The following is a 19,036-nucleotide window of genomic DNA, read 5'->3' as shown; positions in this document are numbered from 1 at the left end:
GAGCTGACTTTGTTCTGGTTGCGGACTTTTCACTTGTGCATATACAACAAGAATATAGAAGGAAAAGTAGATAATCATTCAAGAACAAGAACGGTGTTTCTTTATCCAAATTCTGAAGACATCATGAACGATTTATTAGCTAGTAGCCAGTAACTCAGTAGAGCTTGATCAAGAGCGTGGTGCAGATCGCATCGAAAAGTTTCAGGTAAGGTGTCGATGGATTTCAGATCACCACAGAATCCTCTTGATTGTGTTTGGCTCCACCGAGTCTCTGCCCAAAGGAAATGGACCTCGGGAAGTCCTGAGCCCTCGCTAAGTTCCACCGTCCCGTCCTCGCCGCCGACGATTCGCTGGGCCGGTACACGTTAACGCACCGATCGCTCATGACGTAGGCTTCGACGGTACGGAGAGGGCGGCGACCGAGGTCGCGCTCGACGTTCCTGAACACGGAGCGGTAGACGCCGCCGCCGCGCGGGCCGTAGGCATCGGCGGACGGGCTGCGGTTGTCAAGCTCCTCGCTGATGCTCATCTCGTGGTCGACGAAGCAGACCTGGTTCTCTCCGATCATGTAGTCCGAGGCGGACGCTGCGGCGGGGAAGGATCCTGAGCAGGCGTCTCCGACGAAGATGGCGCGGCCGACGATGCCCTTGACCCGCGCCCAGGAGTCGTCCGGCTCGAGCGCGTGGACCTCGATCATGACGGTTTCGTCGAAGTCGACATACCTGATAACCGTGAGGAGACGCCCGTTGCACTCCACCAAGTACCGCCTCGACGAGAAGTACAACTTGCCGTCGTAGCTATAGGCAGCGGGCGGTGGCGGGAGCTGCTCCTCGTGCAGCCTCCATGGCTCGCGGCGGAGGAGGTCCAGCTCCCCGTCGTCGAACACCATCAGTCCGTCGCATGACGGAAGCGCGTGCAGCCTCCCCTCGTAGAATGCGATGTCTTGCAGGTCAAACGCCAGGGAGACCGGCCACCAGGCGCCCTCGCGTCCCTCTCCCGGCCGGCACGCGGCGATCCTCCTGCGGTTATCGTCGCAGTCGACCGTGCAATCGACGACCATGGCGGCGACGAGACAGGTCGAGTCCGGGGAGGACGACATGACGATCTTGCAGATGTGTTCTTTCTCCGTCCACGGCGGCAGCGGGATCCTCGCCCCGGAGAAGGGGTTTAGTAGGAAGGGGGCGGCGGCGCCGGACGACTCCAGCGGGACGAGGGCGAGCCAGTTGCCGAAGGAGCCGCGGCAGCGCGCATTGCGAGCGTCCTCGGGGAGGGGCGCGACGCAATGGATCGCGCCGTCGGGGAGGCTGACGCAGTGGCCCGGGACGGCGAGCCACGGCGCTGGCGGGTGCGGCTGGCGGCGCCAGGCGGCGCGCCACGATCGGCAGGCGGCGCGGAGGCGGGAGCGGTCGGCGATGGACGGGAGCCGGCGGATGATGTCGCCGAGCATGTCCTCTGGGAGGTCGGCCCACGAGGCGCGCCTCCGTCGCCGGATGCGCGTTTCCATCACCATGACGCGCGCGCGGAGTGATGGATTGATCCGGGTTACTCGCCAAGATAGGGCTCGACGTGAAGGAAAATAGAAAGACATACATGAACATGTAGGCAAAGCCATTGCAGAAATCCGAAATAGATGTACAGTACAACATCGTCCTTTTTTTTTGCATATTAGAGGTACTCCCTTCATACCGGTTTATAGGCCTATTACGGGACGCGCAGATTCCGCAGCTGATCTCGGGCCAAGCTGATATCATAGCCACTGTCTCTATTCAGCCTTTTTCGAGATTCGTGCCAATGGTTCCCACGTGAAAAGGAAATCTGCAGCTGTCATATGTACAAAAATAGAAGTACTTTTCACAAATACTACATGTACCATTCAAACAAATTTGGAAGGACTTGATAAAATCAGTACTATATTTCGCAGGACTACATGGACGTAGTGTCCGGACTGTATGCCCCAGTAATAGAGAACTCTATAGATGCAGTTTACAAAATAACTTTTAAAATATTGAATATTAGACTCATTTTGAAGAGCTCATCGCGAGGAAGTCGAATATGAAAATAAAAATTCATTTGAATTTATTACGTGAAAGTTGTGCTAGTTTTTCAATTGGTAGTGTATTTAGAGAAGGGAATCTTGTAAAGTGGGTAGTCAAAATCGTGGGACCCAGGGATGGACATCCCTATGCCATGCAAGGGCCCAGATATCCACAACGCCCGAGATCAGCTGCGCGAACGCATTTTCGCCTATTACGTTTTTCAAGAAAACTTTGACCATTAATTTGGTCAACCAAATACAGTATAATTTATATACCTCAAAAATTATACCATTGGATTCATATGCAAAAGAAGTTTTCAACGGTATAACTGGTATAACTTTTGTGGTAAATATTTCATATCTTATTAACCAAATTAATGGTCAAAGTTCTTCTCAAATCTCGAAATGTGCTTATAAACCGGTATGGAGAGAGTACACAACATCGTCTTAAAGGCAACACAAGTTAGCATAGATTGGTGTACATTCTTATTTATTACACTGAATTCAAGAAAAAATATGCTTATTTCATCAAACAAGATGGATACATCGACTGACTGGTACACAATTACACGCAAGACGGATATTTACAGAATTAAGAAAGCAAACCCATCCTTTGAAAGTAACGCATTCATGTGTTGCATGCCATCGCGAAGAATGCGGCTTAAGCACTTTTTACTCACCTGCAAATTGTAAAGAGCATAAGGTAGTATCATCCAGACAAGCAAACAAGTAAGGCATTTGGGAAAGACACAGAGGGAATCCAAGAACAAGTTAAATAAAATAGAACACTAGTAAGTACAGACATCTTGATCCATCCGTGTACCAAACGAGGACAACGTCAGTGAAATCAAAGACCATATAAATATAATAAACTAGGATAAGGGGGCCAGGACGGGACATGTGAAAAAGTTACCTCACATGCTTTGTGTTGTAGCTCCTTAAACATGGCGTCATCTCCAACATAATCGAAGGATGGAATGTGCAGCAACCATTCAGGCAGTTTGCTCATCTTAGGGACCAAGGGAATATATAGTTACCTCACATCCTTTCTGTTGCAGCTCCTTCAACGTCTTGTCATCTCCAACAGAAACCAAGGGCATTTTGTATAGTCCCAAATGATTGAGGGATGGAAGGTGCAGCAAACCCTCGGGGAGATTCCTCATCTTAGGGAACCCCTCGAGTATCATGTGGGAAAGCCTTGGCATGGTACCGGCCTCGATCTTCCACTCCTCAGTGTTCGGACAACGTAAGAGTTGTAAGATCTGCAGACGAGGAAAACCTAGGGCGGAGCATGACATGGTTCGTCCAGTGTACCCCTCCAACTTCAACACCATAAGACATTGAAGCTTCTCCAACACCGGCATCGGGTCTTGTTTAATGGCATAAGAAGATAGATTGAAACTTCTTAGGTTTTGTGGGAGGTGATTGCTCTCAGGCAATTTATCAAAATCACTCAACTGTGAGAGGTGAACATCAACCAGGCAAGGCATGTGTGCAAATATATTTATCATTTCTGCAGTCATGCGCGGGTGTATACTCAACCACAAGGTTGTTAGTTGACTCATTTGGCGCAGAAACATCATCATGTCAAGATTGCAATATTTGTTCGAATTAGTAGGGAAAATACATAACCGGAAGGTCTGGAGATCCATTTGTTGAACACCCCTTGGTGAAGAAAATCCATCACAGAGGTGAACATGCCTTAGAGAAGGGATATCCCACATAGATTTTGGTACTAGTGAGTGTGTGTCAGTCATATCAATAGTTTGGAGGTAAAGGAGTTGTCCAATTGAAGAAAGGAGAGTCACATCTTTACATCTGATGAATCTAAGGCATCTTAGGTGAATGCACCCACTAATTGCACTGGACGAACCCCTTATTTTTGAGTCCTCAACGTGAAGAACTCGAAGAAATGTGAGTTTAGGGAGATATATTGGTGGAAGTTGAAAGCCAATTAGAGCTCGGAGATTAGGCGGTGCGTGCAAATTCTGACCATTGAAGCCTTGATAAGAAGAATGATATGATGTCATGATATCAGTTGATGGCGCGGTAAGTTGGCCTGCAATATTTTTTGTTTGCCAATTTTCAGCAAGAGACAACATAATTGCCTCATATCAAAGAATAATTTTTCTACATGCCATTGGTAACTGACATCTTTATCCAAAAAAATGGTAACTGACATATCTCTATGTTATTAACAGAAAAACTGTAAAAATTTGGAAAATGTAAAGAGTGTACCGAAACTATTTTGCCGCTAAATGCAATTACTTATATGTTCACTATGTGATTTCTAGCTAGCACGCACTGTTTTGTCTGTTTGGGTATCAAAAATAGAAAAAGAGATACATTAAGCAAATAAAATTTACGCATAGTACAACATTGACTTTACAAGTATAATTTATGATTTTCTCTATAAAAAACTAAAAAAAACATAATTTAGCTAATGGAGCTCTTCTAATTGACAGTTAATGAAATCAAATAGAGAAACTAAATGTTCTATACAGTAATAGGAAATGGTTTACCTTGCATATACTAGTGGCATAAATAAAAGTAGGCTATTTAGGAGTGGCATCAACAAGGTTTCAATACTACTAAAATATAAAATTGTTGAAAGAGATGAAAGACCTGAAGTTTTTTTAATGACATAAAGAAAACCGTCTTGTTTTGCCTCTTCTATACACCAATCATGTAAAATATCATGAACCCTCAGTTCCTCTATCCATCCAAGTGCCTTGCTTCTGTCGGTAACTTGCACCAAGCTTCTTTGAGCTAGCTCAGCTACATACTTACGTGCTATTTCTTCCTGGTCATGTATTTGTGCCTGTGGAATAAATCCTTCTGCTATCCATAGTGCAACTAGAACAGAGACACCTATAATATAATCCTCGGGAAAAGCAGCAAGATAGAGGAAACATGACCTCAAATGAGGATCTGCCAGGTCCTTGTAACTGCGAGCTAGTATGTCTCTCATCGAATGTACATTTGTGGTGGACGGCCAACCCAACAACACATCGGACCATGATTGCGTATTCATATTCTTTGATAGATAACCTCCCAAAACTGTAAGTGCAAGTGGCAGCCCGTCACACTTACTTGCTAGTTTTCTCCCAAGTTTTTCAAACTCGTCCACGTCACGCATGGCAGACCGTCGAGTATGATGGTAAAGCTTTGCTACGAAATAGCTCCCAACTTTTCTCTTCATCTAAATGCTTCAAAGCATGAACATGGGTTGACATTTCTACATGTTTTGCAACATCTACCTTCCTTGTGGTTAGCAGTATTCTACTACCGTTAGAAGCATCAGGAAAGGCTTTAACTGTTCTATTTAGTTGGTACCACGCGTCTTCTTTCCACACATCATCGAGAACTACCAAGTATCTCTTCTGTAATAGAAAATCATTGATCTTCTTTCCCACTTCATACTCCTGCATTTGATCAATTGAATCATATGTGTTGCTTGTTATTTGTTTCATAATATCCTTGAGTAAATCAATGCCCTTGAATGTTTGAGATAAAGTCACCCATGCAACAATGTCGAAGTTTTGTCTGACTCTAGATGAGGTGCAAATTTTTCTAGCTAGTGTTGTTTTCCCCGCCCCACCCATGGCAACTATGGAGATGACACTTAGCATGTTCTCACCATCAACTAACTGGTCTACTATTTCTCCATGCTCATCTTGAAAACCAACCATGACAACATCATCTTCACAGTGTTGGTGGGTAAGTCCGGAATCTTGTGGAAACTCATTCACAACTACATGAGTATTACACATATCAATTTTCAGATGTTCTGCACTTTGAAATATCTCATTGAGCTTCCTTCTTACACGTCGAATCCTTACACCTATTTTATGAAGGGTGGCCATGTCACTTGGTAGGCGAGCATAACTTGAAATAGCACTCATGAATCCCTTATCGAGCTTGTTTTTCTTTTCCATGTAATCTGCAGCTTCAATGATATTTTGAGCTTCATAAGCTGCATTCCTAACCTGACTCACCAAGATAGCAACTCTAGCGTTGCCTGACCTCCATTTTTCATCAGCATCTTTGAGGTAGGCCTGCAGTCTCATCAACTCATCTTTCAAGAACTCCACTTCAACAGTGACCCCACATAAGAATCTGGTCTCATGAACAACAAGATTGCCCACACTCCCAACCACGGTTCTAACAGCGGACTCTGCCATTCCTCCTTGCCTGGGAGATGGTGTTTGATTAGCCTTTATTTTCACAAAAAAAGTAAAGTAGGAACATTTTCGGAAGGTAGTTTTTATTAGAGATAAATTATGTACAATTACTAAACTAGTACAAGTCATGAAGATTTGTATCCAATTAAACTACTTATAGTGGGAATAATATAGGTAGTAACATCACACACCCCAAGATATTTTGGTGATATGGCGTGACAACAAATGAGAAAAATAGAGTAAGGTGGCAGTAACTAGCTAACATCACACTGTGCAAACAAGGTGAGTCTAGAACATAGTAAATAATATAATACATAAAACCACATATACGTTACTACCCACTATGAAAGTAATAACTTGGACTACTCTAGAATTCACTAGAACAACTCGATCGCGGGAGAAGTTTTCCGAGAAAAATTTGGCTTTTGGAGCAGGTGTGACAGATTTGGCACCTAATTTCGCGAGGTTTCAACGGGGACGAAGGAGGGAGGGAGGGGTGATCCGCAAGAACATAAACTGACCATGAATGCGGGCTCAATTAGCGGTGATTGATCCTCTTCCGATCTGATCAGGTGGCATGTGATACGTCTCCAACGTATCGATAATTTCTTGTGTTCCATGCCACATTATTGATGTTATCTACATGTTATATGCACACTTTATGTCATATTCGTGCATTTTCTGGAACTAACCTATTAACAAGATGCCGAAGTGCCGGTTCCTGTTTTACTGCTGTTTTTGGTTTCGGAAATCCTAGTAACGAAATATTCTCGGAATTGGACGAAATCAACGCCCGGGTTCCTATTTTCACCGGAAGCATCCGGAACACCCGAGAGCTGCCGGAGGGGGCCACATGGGCCCCGGATGACAGGCCGGCGCGGCCCGAGCCCCGGCCGCGCCGCCCTATGGTGCCACCGCCTCTTCGACCCTCCTGCGCCGCCTCTTCGCCTATATAAAGTCCCTGGATCGAAAACCCTGAGGCGAAGAACCACGATACGAAAAACCTTCCAGAGCCGCCGCCATCGCGAAGCCAAGATCTGGGGGACAGGATCTCTGTTCCGGCACCCTGCCGGAGCGGGGAAGTGCCCCCGGAAGGCTTCTCCATCGACACCGCTGCCATCTCCACCGCCATCTTCATCACCGCTGCTGCTCCCATGAGGAGGGAGTAGTTCTCCATCGAGGCTCGGGGCTGTACCGGTAGCTATGTGGTTAATCTCTCTACTATGTACTTCAATACAATGATCTCATGAGCTGCTTTACATGATTGAGATTCATATGAGTTTTGTATCACTACTATCTATGTGCTACTCTAGCAAAGTTATTAAAGTAGTTCTATTCCTCCCGCACGTGTGTAAAGGTGACGAGTGTGTGCACCGTGTTAGTACTTGGTTTATGCTATGATCATGATCTCTTGTAGATTGAGAAGTTAACTATTGCTATGATAATATTGATGTGATCTATTCCTCCTACATATGCATGAAGGTGACGAGTGTGCATGCTATGCTAGTACTTGGTTTAGTAGCGTTGATCTATCTTACACTAAAGGTTACTTAAACATGAGCATTATTGTGGAGCTTGTTAACTCCGGCATTGAGGGTTCGTGTAATCCTACGCAATGTGTTCATCATCCAACAAAAGTGTAGAGTATGCATTTATCTATTCTGTTATGTGATCAATGTTGAGAGTGTCCACTAGTGAAAGTCTATTCCCTAGGCCTTGTTCCTAAATACTGCTGCGTTACTACTGCTGCGTTACTACTGCTGAGTTACTACTGCTTGTTTACTGTTTTACTGTGTTACTACTGCTGCAATACCACCACCATCAACTACGCGCCAAGCACTTTTCTGGCACCGTTGCTACTGCTCATATATATTCATACCACCTGTATTTCACTATCTCTTCGCCGAACTAGTGCACCTATTAGGTGTGTTGGGGACACAAGAGACTTCTTGCTTTGTGGTTGCAGGGTTGCATGAGAGGGATATCTTTGACCTCTTCCTCCCTGAGTTCGATAAACCTTGGGTATCCACTTAAGGGAAACTTGCTGCTGTTCTACAAACCTCTCGCTCTTGGAGGCCCAACACCGTCTACATGAAAGGAGGGGGAACGTAGACATCAAGCACTTTTCCGGCGCCGTTGTCGGGGAGGAAAGGTAAAAGGCTCTCATACTACGGTCTCGGGTAAAGTACTTTTTCGTTGCCGTCGTGTGTGTGCTCGAAGCTATTTCCTTTAGATCCTGCAATTGCATCTTTTTGTTTCTTGTTTACACTAGTTTGGCATAATGGACAACAATGAGCTTCTTATTCTATTTCCTGAATTAAAACATGGATTGTTTGATGCGAAAATTAAAAAACCTATGAAATCTTATTTGCATGCTGGTAGTAATATTAGTATGAACGCTTTGAACACCATTGTTGATAATAATATAGAAAGTTCTAAGCTTGGGGAAGCTGGTTTGCATGATATTTTTAGTCCCCCAAGCATTGAGGAGAAAATTTTCTTTGATGATACTTTGCCTCCTATTTCTGATGATGATAATGATAGTGGTCTTTTGGTACCACCTACTATGGAGAGTAAATTTTGTTGTGACTATACTATGCCTCCAACACTTGATGAGAATAATAATGATAGCTACTTTGTTGAATTTGCTCCCACTACAACTAATAAAATTGATTATGCTTATGTTGGGAGTAGTAATAATTTTATGCATGAGACTCATGATAAGAATGCTTTATGTGATAGTTATATTGTTGAGTTTGCTCATGTTGCTACTGAAAATTATTATGAGAGAGGGAAATATGGTTGTAGAAATTTTCATGTTACTAAAATGCCTCTCTATGTGCTGAAATTTTTGATGCTACACTTGTTTTATCTTCCTATGCTTGTTACTTTGCTCTTCATGAACTTGTTTATTTACAAGATTCCTATGCATAGGAAGCATGTTAGACTTAAATGTGTTTTGAATTTGCCTCTTGATGCTCTCTTTTGCTTCAAATACTATTTCTTGCGAGTGCATCATTAAAACTGCTTGAGCCCATCTTAATGGCTAAAAAGAAAGAACTTCTTGGGAGATAACCCATGTGTTATTTTGCTACAGTACTTTGTTTTATATTTGTGTCTTGGAAGTTGTTTACTACTGTAGCAACCTCTCCTTATCTTAGTTTTGTGTTTTGTTGTGCCAAGTAAAGTCTTTGATAGTAAAGTCAATACTAGATTTGGATTACTGCGCAGAAACTGTTTTCTTTGCTGTCACGAATCTGGGCAAAATTCTCTGTAGGTAACTCAGAAAATTATGCCAATTTACGTGAGTGATCCTCAGATATGTACGCAACTTTCATTCAATTTGAGCATTTTCGTTTGAGCAAGTCTGGTGGCCTAATAAAATCCATCTTTACGGACTGTTCTGTTTTGACAGATTCTGCCTTTTATTTCGCATTGCCTCTTTTGCTATGTTGGATGAATTTCTTTGATCCATTAATGTCCAGTAGCTTTATGCAATATCCAGAAGTGTTAAGAATGATTGTGTCACCTCTGAACATGTGAATTTTTATTGTCCACTAACCCTCTAATGAGTTGTTTCGAGTTTGGTGTGGAGGAAGTTTTCAAGGGTCAAGAGAGGAGGATGATATACTATGATCAAGAAGAGTGAAAGCTCTAAGCTTGGGGATGCCCGGTGGTTCACCCCAGCATATATCAAGAAGACTCAAGCATCTAAGCTTGGGGATGCCCAAGGCATCCCCTTCTTCATCGACAACATTATCAGGTTCCTCCCCTGAAACTATATTTTTATTCAGTCACATCTTATGTACTTTACTTGGAGCGTCTGTTTGTTTGCTTTTGTTTTTTGTTTTGTTTGAATAAATTGGATTACATCATGCTTGTGTGGGAGAGAGACACGCTCCGCTGTAGCATATGGACAAGTATGTCCTTGGTTTCTACTCATAGTATTCATGGCGAAGTTTCTCCTTCGTTAAATTGTTATATGGTTGGAATTGGAAAATGATACATGTAGTAATTGCTATAAATGTCTTGGGTAATGTGATACTTGGCAATTGTTGTGCTCATGTTTAAGCTCTTGCATCATATGCTTTGCACCCATTAATGAAGAAATACATAGAGCATGCTAAAATTTGGTTTGCATAATTGGTCTCTCTAAGGTCTAGATAATTTCTAGTATTGAGTTTGAACAACAAGGAAGACGGTGTAAAGTCTTATAATGTTTTCAATATGTCTTTTATGTGAGTTTCGCTGCACCGGTTCATCCTTGTGTTTGTTTCAAATAACCTTGCTAGCCTAAACCTTGTATCGAGAGGGAATACTTCTCATGCATCCAAAATCCTTGAGCCAACCACTATGCCATTTGTGTCCACCATACCTACCTACTACATGGTATTTTCTGCCATTCCAAGTAAATACTTCATGTGCTACCTTTAAACCTTCAAAATGCTTCTCAATTTGTGTTAATGTTTTATAGCTCATGAGGAAGTATGTGGTGTTTATCTTTCAACCTTGTCATTTACTTTTGACAGACTTTCATAATGGACTAGTGGCACATCCGCTTTTCCAATAATTTTGCAAAAAGAGCTGGCAATGGGGTTCCCGACCCCAATTAATTACAACTTGCATTAATAATTCTCTTCACATGTTTTGCTCTGATTCATCAGCAAGCAACTTAATTTTGCAAATAGACACTCCTCCATGGTATGAGATTGATGGTAGGCACCCGAGGATTCGGTTAGCCATGGCTTGTGTAAGCAAAGGTTGGGAGGAGTGTCACCCATAAATAAATAAAAACTAAAATACATGTGTAAACAAAAGAGAAGAGGGATGATCTACCTTGCTGGTAGAGATAACGTCCTTCATGGGAGCCGCTCTTGAAAGTCTGGTTGGCGAGGTAGTTAGAGTACCCATTACCATTCGTTGACAACAACAAACACCTCTCAAAACTTTACTTTTATGCTCTCTATATGATTTTAAAACTTGAAAAGCTCTAGCACATGATTTATCCCTGCTTCCCTCTGCGAAGGACCATTCTTTTACTTTCAATGTTGAGTCAGTTCACCTATCTCTTTCCACCTCAAGAAGCAAACACTTGTGTGAACTGTGCATTGATTCCTACATACTTGCATATTGCACTTGTTATATTACTTTGCATTGACAATTATCCATGAGATATACATGTTACAAGTTGAAAGCAACCGCTGAAACTTAATCTTCTTTTGTGTTGTTTCAATGCCTTTACTTTGAATTATTGCTTTATGAGTTAACTCTTATGCAAGACTTATTGATGCTTGTCTTGAAGTGCTATTCATGAAAAGTCTTTGCTATATGATTCACTTGTTTACTCATGTCATTACCATTGTTTTGATCGCTGCATTCATTACATATACTTTACAAATAGTATGATCAAGGTTATGATGGCATGTCACTCCAGAAATTATCTGTGTTATCGTTTTACCTGCTCGGGACGAGCAGAACTAAGCTTGGGGATGCTGATACGTCTCCAACGTATCGATAATTTCTTGTGTTCCATGCCACATTATTGATGTTATCTACATGTTATATGCACACTTTATGTCATATTCGTGCATTTTTCGGAACTAACCTATTAACAAGATGCCGAAGTGCCGGTTCCTGTTTTCGCTGTTTTTGGTTTCGAAATCCTAGTAACGAAATATTCTCGGAATTGGACGAAATCAACGCCCGGGTTCCTATTTTCACCGGAAGCATCCAGAACACCCGAGAGCTGCCGGAGGGGGCCACATGGGCCCCGGATGACGAGCCGGCGCGGCCCAGGCCCCGGCCGCGCCGCCCTATGGTGCCACCGCCTCTTCGACCCTCCCGCGCCGCCTCTTCGCCTATATAAAGTCCCTGGATCGAAAACCCCGAGGCGAAGAACCACGATACGAAAAACCTTCCGGAGCCGCCGCCATCGCGAAGCCAAGATCGCGGGGACAGGATCTCCGTTCCGGCACCCGCCGGAGCGGGGAAGTGCCCCGGAAGGCTTCTCCATCGACACCGCTGCCATCTCCACCGCCATCTTCATCACCGCTGCTTGCTCCCATGAGGAGGGAGTAGTTCTCCATCGAGGCTCGGGGCTGTACCGGTAGCTATGTGGTTAATCTCTCTACTATGTACTTCAATACAATGATCTCATGAGCTGCTTTACATGATTGAGATTCATATGAGTTTTGTATCACTACTATCTATGTGCTACTCTAGCAAAGTTATTAAAGTAGTTCTATTCCTCCCGCACGTGTGTAAAGGTGACGAGTGTGTGCACCGTGTTAGTACTTGGTTTATGCTATGATCATGATCTCTTGTAGATTGAGAAGTTAACTATTGCTATGATAATATTGATGTGATCTATTCCTCCTACATATGCATGAAGGTGACAGAGTGTGCATGCTATGCTAGTACTTGGTTTAGTAGCGTTGATCTATCTTACACTAAAGGTTACTTAAACATGAGCATTATTGTGGAGCTTGTTAACTCCGGCATTGAGGGTTCGTGTAATCCTACGCAATGTGTTCATCATCCAACAAAAGTGTAGAGTATGCATTTATCTATTCTCGTTATGTGATCAATGTTGAGAGTGTCCACTAGTGAAAGTCTATTCCCTAGGCCTTGTTCCTAAATACTGCTGCGTTACTACTCGCTGCGTTACTACTGCTGAGTTACTACCGCTTGTTTCATTGTTTTACTTGTGTTACTACTCGCTGCAATACCACCACCATCAACTACGCGCCAAGCACTTTTACGGCACCGTTGCTACTGCTCATATATATTCATACCACTCTGTATTTCACTATCTCTTCGCCGAACTAGTGCACCTATTAGGTGTGTTGGGGACACAAGAGACTTCTTGCTTTGTGGTTGCGGGGTTGCATGAGAGGGATATCTTTGACCTCTTCCTCCCCGAGTTCGATAAACCTTGGGTATCCACTTAAGGGAAACTTGTCTGCTGTTCTACAAACCTCTGCTCTTGGAGGCCCAACACCTGTCTACATGAAAGGAGGGGGAACGTAGACATCAAGCACTTTTACTGGCGCCGTTCCGGGGAGGAAAGGTAAAAAGGCTCTCATACTACGGTCTCAGGTAAAGTACTTTTCTGTTGCCGTCGTGTGTGTGCTCGAAGCTATTTCCTTTAGATCCTGCAATTGCATCTTTTTGTTTCTTGTTTACACTAGTTTGGCATAATGGACAACAATGAGCTTCTTATTCTATTTCCTGAATTAAAACATGGATTGTTTGATGCGAAAATTAAAAAACCTATGAAATCTTATTTGCATGCTGGTAGTAATATTAGTATGAACGCTTTGAACACCATTGTTGATAATAATATAGAAAGTTCTAAGCTTGGGGAAGCTGGTTTGCATGATATTTTTAGTCCCCCAAGCATTGAGGAGAAAATTTTCTTTGATGATACTTTGCCTCCTATTTCTGATGATGATAATGATAGTGGTCTTTTGGTACCACCTACTATGGAGAGTAAATTTTGTTGTGACTATACTATGCCTCCAACACTTGATGAGAATAATAATGATAGCTACTTTGTTGAATTTGCTCCCACTACAACTAATAAAATTGATTATGCTTATGTTGGGAGTAGTAATAATTTTATGCATGAGACTCATGATAAGAATGCTTTATGTGATAGTTATATTGTTGAGTTTGCTCATGTTGCTACTGAAAATTATTATGAGAGAGGGAAATATGGTTGTAGAAATTTTCATGTTACTAAAATGCCTCTCTATGTGCTGAAATTTTTGATGCTACACTTGTTTTATCTTCCTATGCTTGTTACTTTGCTCTTCATGAACTTGTTTATTTACAAGATTCCTATGCATAGGAAGCATGTTAGACTTAAATGTGTTTTGAATTTGCCTCTTGATGCTCTCTTTTGCTTCAAATACTATTTCTTGCGAGTGCATCATTAAAACTGCTTGAGCCCATCTTAATGGCTAAAAAGAAAGAACTTCTTGGGAGATAACCCATGTGTTATTTTGCTACAGTACTTTGTTTTATATTTGTGTCTTGGAAGTTGTTTACTACTGTAGCAACCTCTCCTTATCTTAGTTTTGTGTTTTGTTGTGCCAAGTAAAGTCTTTGATAGTAAAGTCAATACTAGATTTGGATTACTGCGCAGAAACTGTTTTCTTTGCTGTCACGAATCTGGGCAAAATTCTCTGTAGGTAACTCAGAAAATTATGCCAATTTACGTGAGTGATCCTCAGATATGTACGCAACTTTCATTCAATTTGAGCATTTTCGTTTGAGCAAGTCTGGTGGCCTAATAAAATCCATCTTTACGGACTGTTCTGTTTTGACAGATTCTGCCTTTTATTTCGCATTGCCTCTTTTGCTATGTTGGATGAATTTCTTTGATCCATTAATGTCCAGTAGCTTTATGCAATATCCAGAAGTGTTAAGAATGATTGTGTCACCTCTGAACATGTGAATTTTTATTGTCCACTAACCCTCTAATGAGTTGTTTCGAGTTTGGTGTGGAGGAAGTTTTCAAGGGTCAAGAGAGGAGGATGATATACTATGATCAAGAAGAGTGAAAGCTCTAAGCTTGGGGATGCCCCGGTGGTTCACCCCAGCATATATCAAGAAGACTCAAGCATCTAAGCTTGGGGATGCCCAAGGCATCCCCTTCTTCATCGACAACATTATCAGGTTCCTCCCCGAAACTATATTTTTATTCAGTCACATCTTATGTACTTTACTTGGAGCGTCTGTTTGTTTGCTTTTGTTTTTTGTTTTGTTTGAATAAATTGGATTACATCATGCTTGTGTGGGAGAGAGACACGCTCCGCTGTAGCATATGGACAAGTATGTCCTTGGTTTCTACTCATAGTATTCATGGCGAAGTTTCTCCTTCGTTAAATTGTTATATGGTTGGAATTGGAAAATGATACATGTAGTAATTGCTATAAATGTCTTGGGTAATGTGATACTTGGCAATTGTTGTGCTCATGTTTAAGCTCTTGCATCATATGCTTTGCACCCATTAATGAAGAAATACATAGAGCATGCTAAAATTTGGTTTGCATAATTGGTCTCTCTAAGGTCTAGATAATTTCTAGTATTGAGTTTGAACAACAAGGAAGACGGTGTAAAGTCTTATAATGTTTTCAATATGTCTTTTATGTGAGTTTCGCTGCACCGGTTCATCCTTGTGTTTGTTTCAAATAACCTTGCTAGCCTAAACCTTGTATCGAGAGGGAATACTTCTCATGCATCCAAAATCCTTGAGCCAACCACTATGCCATTTGTGTCCACCATACCTACCTACTACATGGTATTTTCTGCCATTCCAAGTAAATACTTCATGTGCTACCTTTAAACCTTCAAAATGCTTCTCAATTTGTGTTAATGTTTTATAGCTCATGAGGAAGTATGTGGTGTTTATCTTTCAACCTTGTCATTTACTTTTGACAGACTTTCATAATGGACTAGTGGCACATCCGCTTTTCCAATAATTTTGCAAAAAGAGCTGGCAATGGGGTTCCCAGCCCCAATTAATTACAACTTGCATTAATAATTCTCTTCACATGTTTTGCTCTGATTCATCAGCAAGCAACTTAATTTTGCAAATAGACACTCCTCCATGGTATGAGATTGATGGTAGGCACCCGAGGATTCGGTTAGCCATGGCTTGTGTAAGCAAAGGTTGGGAGGAGTGTCACCCATAAATAAATAAAAACTAAAATACATGTGTAAACAAAAGAGAAGAGGGATGATCTACCTTGCTGGTAGAGATAACGTCCTTCATGGGAGCCGCTCTTGAAAGTCTGGTTGGCGAGGTAGTTAGAGTACCCATTACCATTCGTTGACAACAACAAACACCTCTCAAAACTTTACTTTTATGCTCTCTATATGATTTTAAAACTTGAAAAGCTCTAGCACATGATTTATCCCTGCTTCCCTCTGCGAAGGACCATTCTTTTACTTTCAATGTTGAGTCGAGTTCACCTATCTCTTTCCACCTCAAGAAGCAAACACTTGTGTGAAGCTGTGCATTGATTCCTACATACTTGCATATTGCACTTGTTATATTACTTTGCATTGACAATTATCCATGAGATATACATGTTACAAGTTGAAAGCAACCGCTGAAACTTAATCTTCTTTTGTGTTGTTTCAATGCCTTTACTTTGAATTATTGCTTTATGAGTTAACTCTTATGCAAGACTTATTGATGCTTGTCTTGAAGTGCTATTCATGAAAAGTCTTTGCTATATGATTCACTTGTTTACTCATGTCATTACCATTGTTTTGATCGCTGCATTCATTACATATACTTTACAAATAGTATGATCAAGGTTATGATGGCATGTCACTCCGAAATTATCCGTGTTATCGTTTTACCTGCTCGGGACGAGCAGTAACTAAGCTTGGGGATGCTGATACGTCTCCAACGTATCGATAATTTCTTGTGTTCCATGCCACATTATTGATGTTATCTACATGTTATATGCACACTTTATGTCATATTCGTGCATTTTCCGGAACTAACCTATTAACAAGATGCCGAAGTGCCAGTTCCTGTTTTCTGCTGTTTTTGGTTTCAGAAATCCTAGTAACGAAATATTCTCGGAATTGGACGAAATCAACGCCCAGGTTCCTATTTTCACCGGAAGCATCCAGAACACCCGAGAGCTGCCAGAGGGGGGCCACATGGGCCCCAGATGACAGGCCGGCGCGGCCCAGGCCCTGGCCGCGCCGCCCTATGGTGCCACCGCCTCTTCGACCCTCCTGCGCCGCCTCTTCGCCTATATAAAGTCCCTGGATCGAAAACCCTGAGGCGAAGAACCACGATACGAAAAACCTTCCAGAGCCGCCGCCATCGCGAAGCCAAGATCTGGGGGACAGGATCTCTGTTCCGGCACCCTGCCGGAGCGGGGAAGTGCCCCGGAAGGCTTCTCCATCGACACCGCTGCCATCTCCACCGCCATCTTCATCACCGCTGCTGCTCCCATGAGGAGGGAGTAGTTCTCCAACGAGGCTCGGGGCAGTACCGGTAGCTATGTGGTTAATCTCTCTACTATGTACTTCAATACAATGATCTCATGAGCTGCTTTACATGATTGAGATTCATATGAGTTTTGTATCACTACTATCTATGTGCTACTCTAGCAAAGTTATTAAAGTAGTTCTATTCCTCCCGCACGTGTGTAAAGGTGACAGTGTGTGCACCGTGTTAGTACTTGGTTTATGCTATGATCATGATCTCTTGTAGATTGAGAAGTTAACTATTGCTATGATAATATTGATGTGATCTATTCCTCCTACATATGCATGAAGGTGACGAGTGTGCATGCTATGCTAGTACTTGGTTTAGTAGCGTTGATCTATCTTACACTAAAGGTTACTTAAACATGAGCATTATTGTGGAGCTTGTTAACTCCGGCATTGAGGGTTCGTGTAATCCTACGCAATGTGTTCATCATCCAACAAAAGTGTAGAGTATGCATTTATCTATTCTGTTATGTGATCAATGTTGAGAGTGTCCACTAGTGAAAGTCTATTCCCTAGGCCTTGTTCCTAAATACTGCTGCGTTACTACTGCTGCGTTACTACTGCTGAGTTACTACTCTTGTTTCTTGTTTTCTTGCGTTACTACTGCTGCAATACCACCACCATCAACTACGCGCCAAGCACTTTTCTAGCACCGTTGCTACTGCTCATATATATTCATACCACCTGTATTTCACTATCTCTTCGCCGAACTAGTGCACCTATTAGGTGTGTTGGGGACACAAGAGACTTCTTGCTTTGTGGTTGCAGGGTTGCATGAGAGGGATATCTTTGACCTCTTCCTCCCTGAGTTCGATAAACCTTGGGTATCCACTTAAGGGAAACTTGCTGCTGTTCTACAAACCTCTGCTCTTGGAGGCCCAACACTGTCTACAGGAAAGGAGAGGGAACGTAGACATCAGCATGCAGAACCAACGTGAGAAAAACACCCTGATTTTCCGATTCTATCATTAACCATCACAGGAAACAAGAAGAAAATGTTGTTTGCAGCGATCATTCTGGTCCAATGGTTAACCACCTAAATCCTAGCGCTAAACAATACTATACTACCATAAATACCGGTATATATGGAGGGATTAGTAACATGTCATATGTTAGACTACTACTAGTCTAAATTATTTCCCACTATAACTAGCCTTAGTGAACTGCTTTGGATACTTGTTCCCCCCTTCTGTAGCCGTGTTTGATTAGACTGATCTGATCGGCAAGAACCTAGCTTTAATTAGGTTCCAAGTCCACCATGCCGCGCACTAGCCATGGCCCATGGTCGACCTATCGGAGAAGAAGCTGTGAGAGACACCGAGAAACTCACCTAGAAGTGCTCGCAGCTCAAATCGTCCAGTTCGTCGAACGGCGGAGCGTGCTGTGTGCAGGCTGCGGACGAGCAGAGATCGACTTCACCTTGGTGTGGTCACGGCCGAGTCGTGAGTCAATGCTCGCGGGAGGCTAGATAGCTTGCTAGCTTTGCCTTGCTCGCGTATTTAATAGGAAGATCAGCACAACATGTCCAAACTGACATCGTCCCCTTGTGTAAGTTGGCGTTTTTTACATGGGAGAAACTGTAAGGGCCGGCCGGTCGTTTGTCACAAAAGAGAAACCTAAAATAAGAATCAAAGTGACGATGAAAACTTGTGGTGCTAAACAAGCGTGTGATTTGACGATTGAACAATGACCCACCAAAGAAACCCAGCCATGATAACCTGTGGTTTGTGAATGGGCCATGGCCTTTTTCCAGGAAACTGAATACTCCGGACCAGATTAGGCCGAATCC

General features: G+C 42.7%; 1 protein-coding gene across 1 annotated transcript; it reads right to left on the bottom strand.

Moving 5' to 3' along the window:
* Window positions 1–1,701: 1,701 nt before the first annotated feature.
* LOC124697711 (putative disease resistance protein At1g50180) lies at window positions 1,702–6,219 on the bottom strand. The gene is made up of 3 exons (XM_047230254.1): window positions 5,493–6,219; window positions 3,073–3,548; window positions 1,702–1,821 (listed from the first exon to the last, which is right to left on the bottom strand). Exons 1-3 carry the CDS (start codon window positions 6,217–6,219, stop codon window positions 1,702–1,704), a joined length of 1,323 nt encoding a protein of 440 aa, XP_047086210.1.
* Between the last annotated feature and the right edge of the window lie 12,817 nt (window positions 6,220–19,036).

The sequence above is a fragment of the Lolium rigidum genome, chromosome 3 (genome assembly GCF_022539505.1).
Source record: "Lolium rigidum isolate FL_2022 chromosome 3, APGP_CSIRO_Lrig_0.1, whole genome shotgun sequence".
NCBI lineage: Eukaryota > Viridiplantae > Streptophyta > Magnoliopsida > Poales > Poaceae > Lolium > Lolium rigidum.
This window is presented reverse-complemented; position numbering and strand designations above follow the sequence as displayed.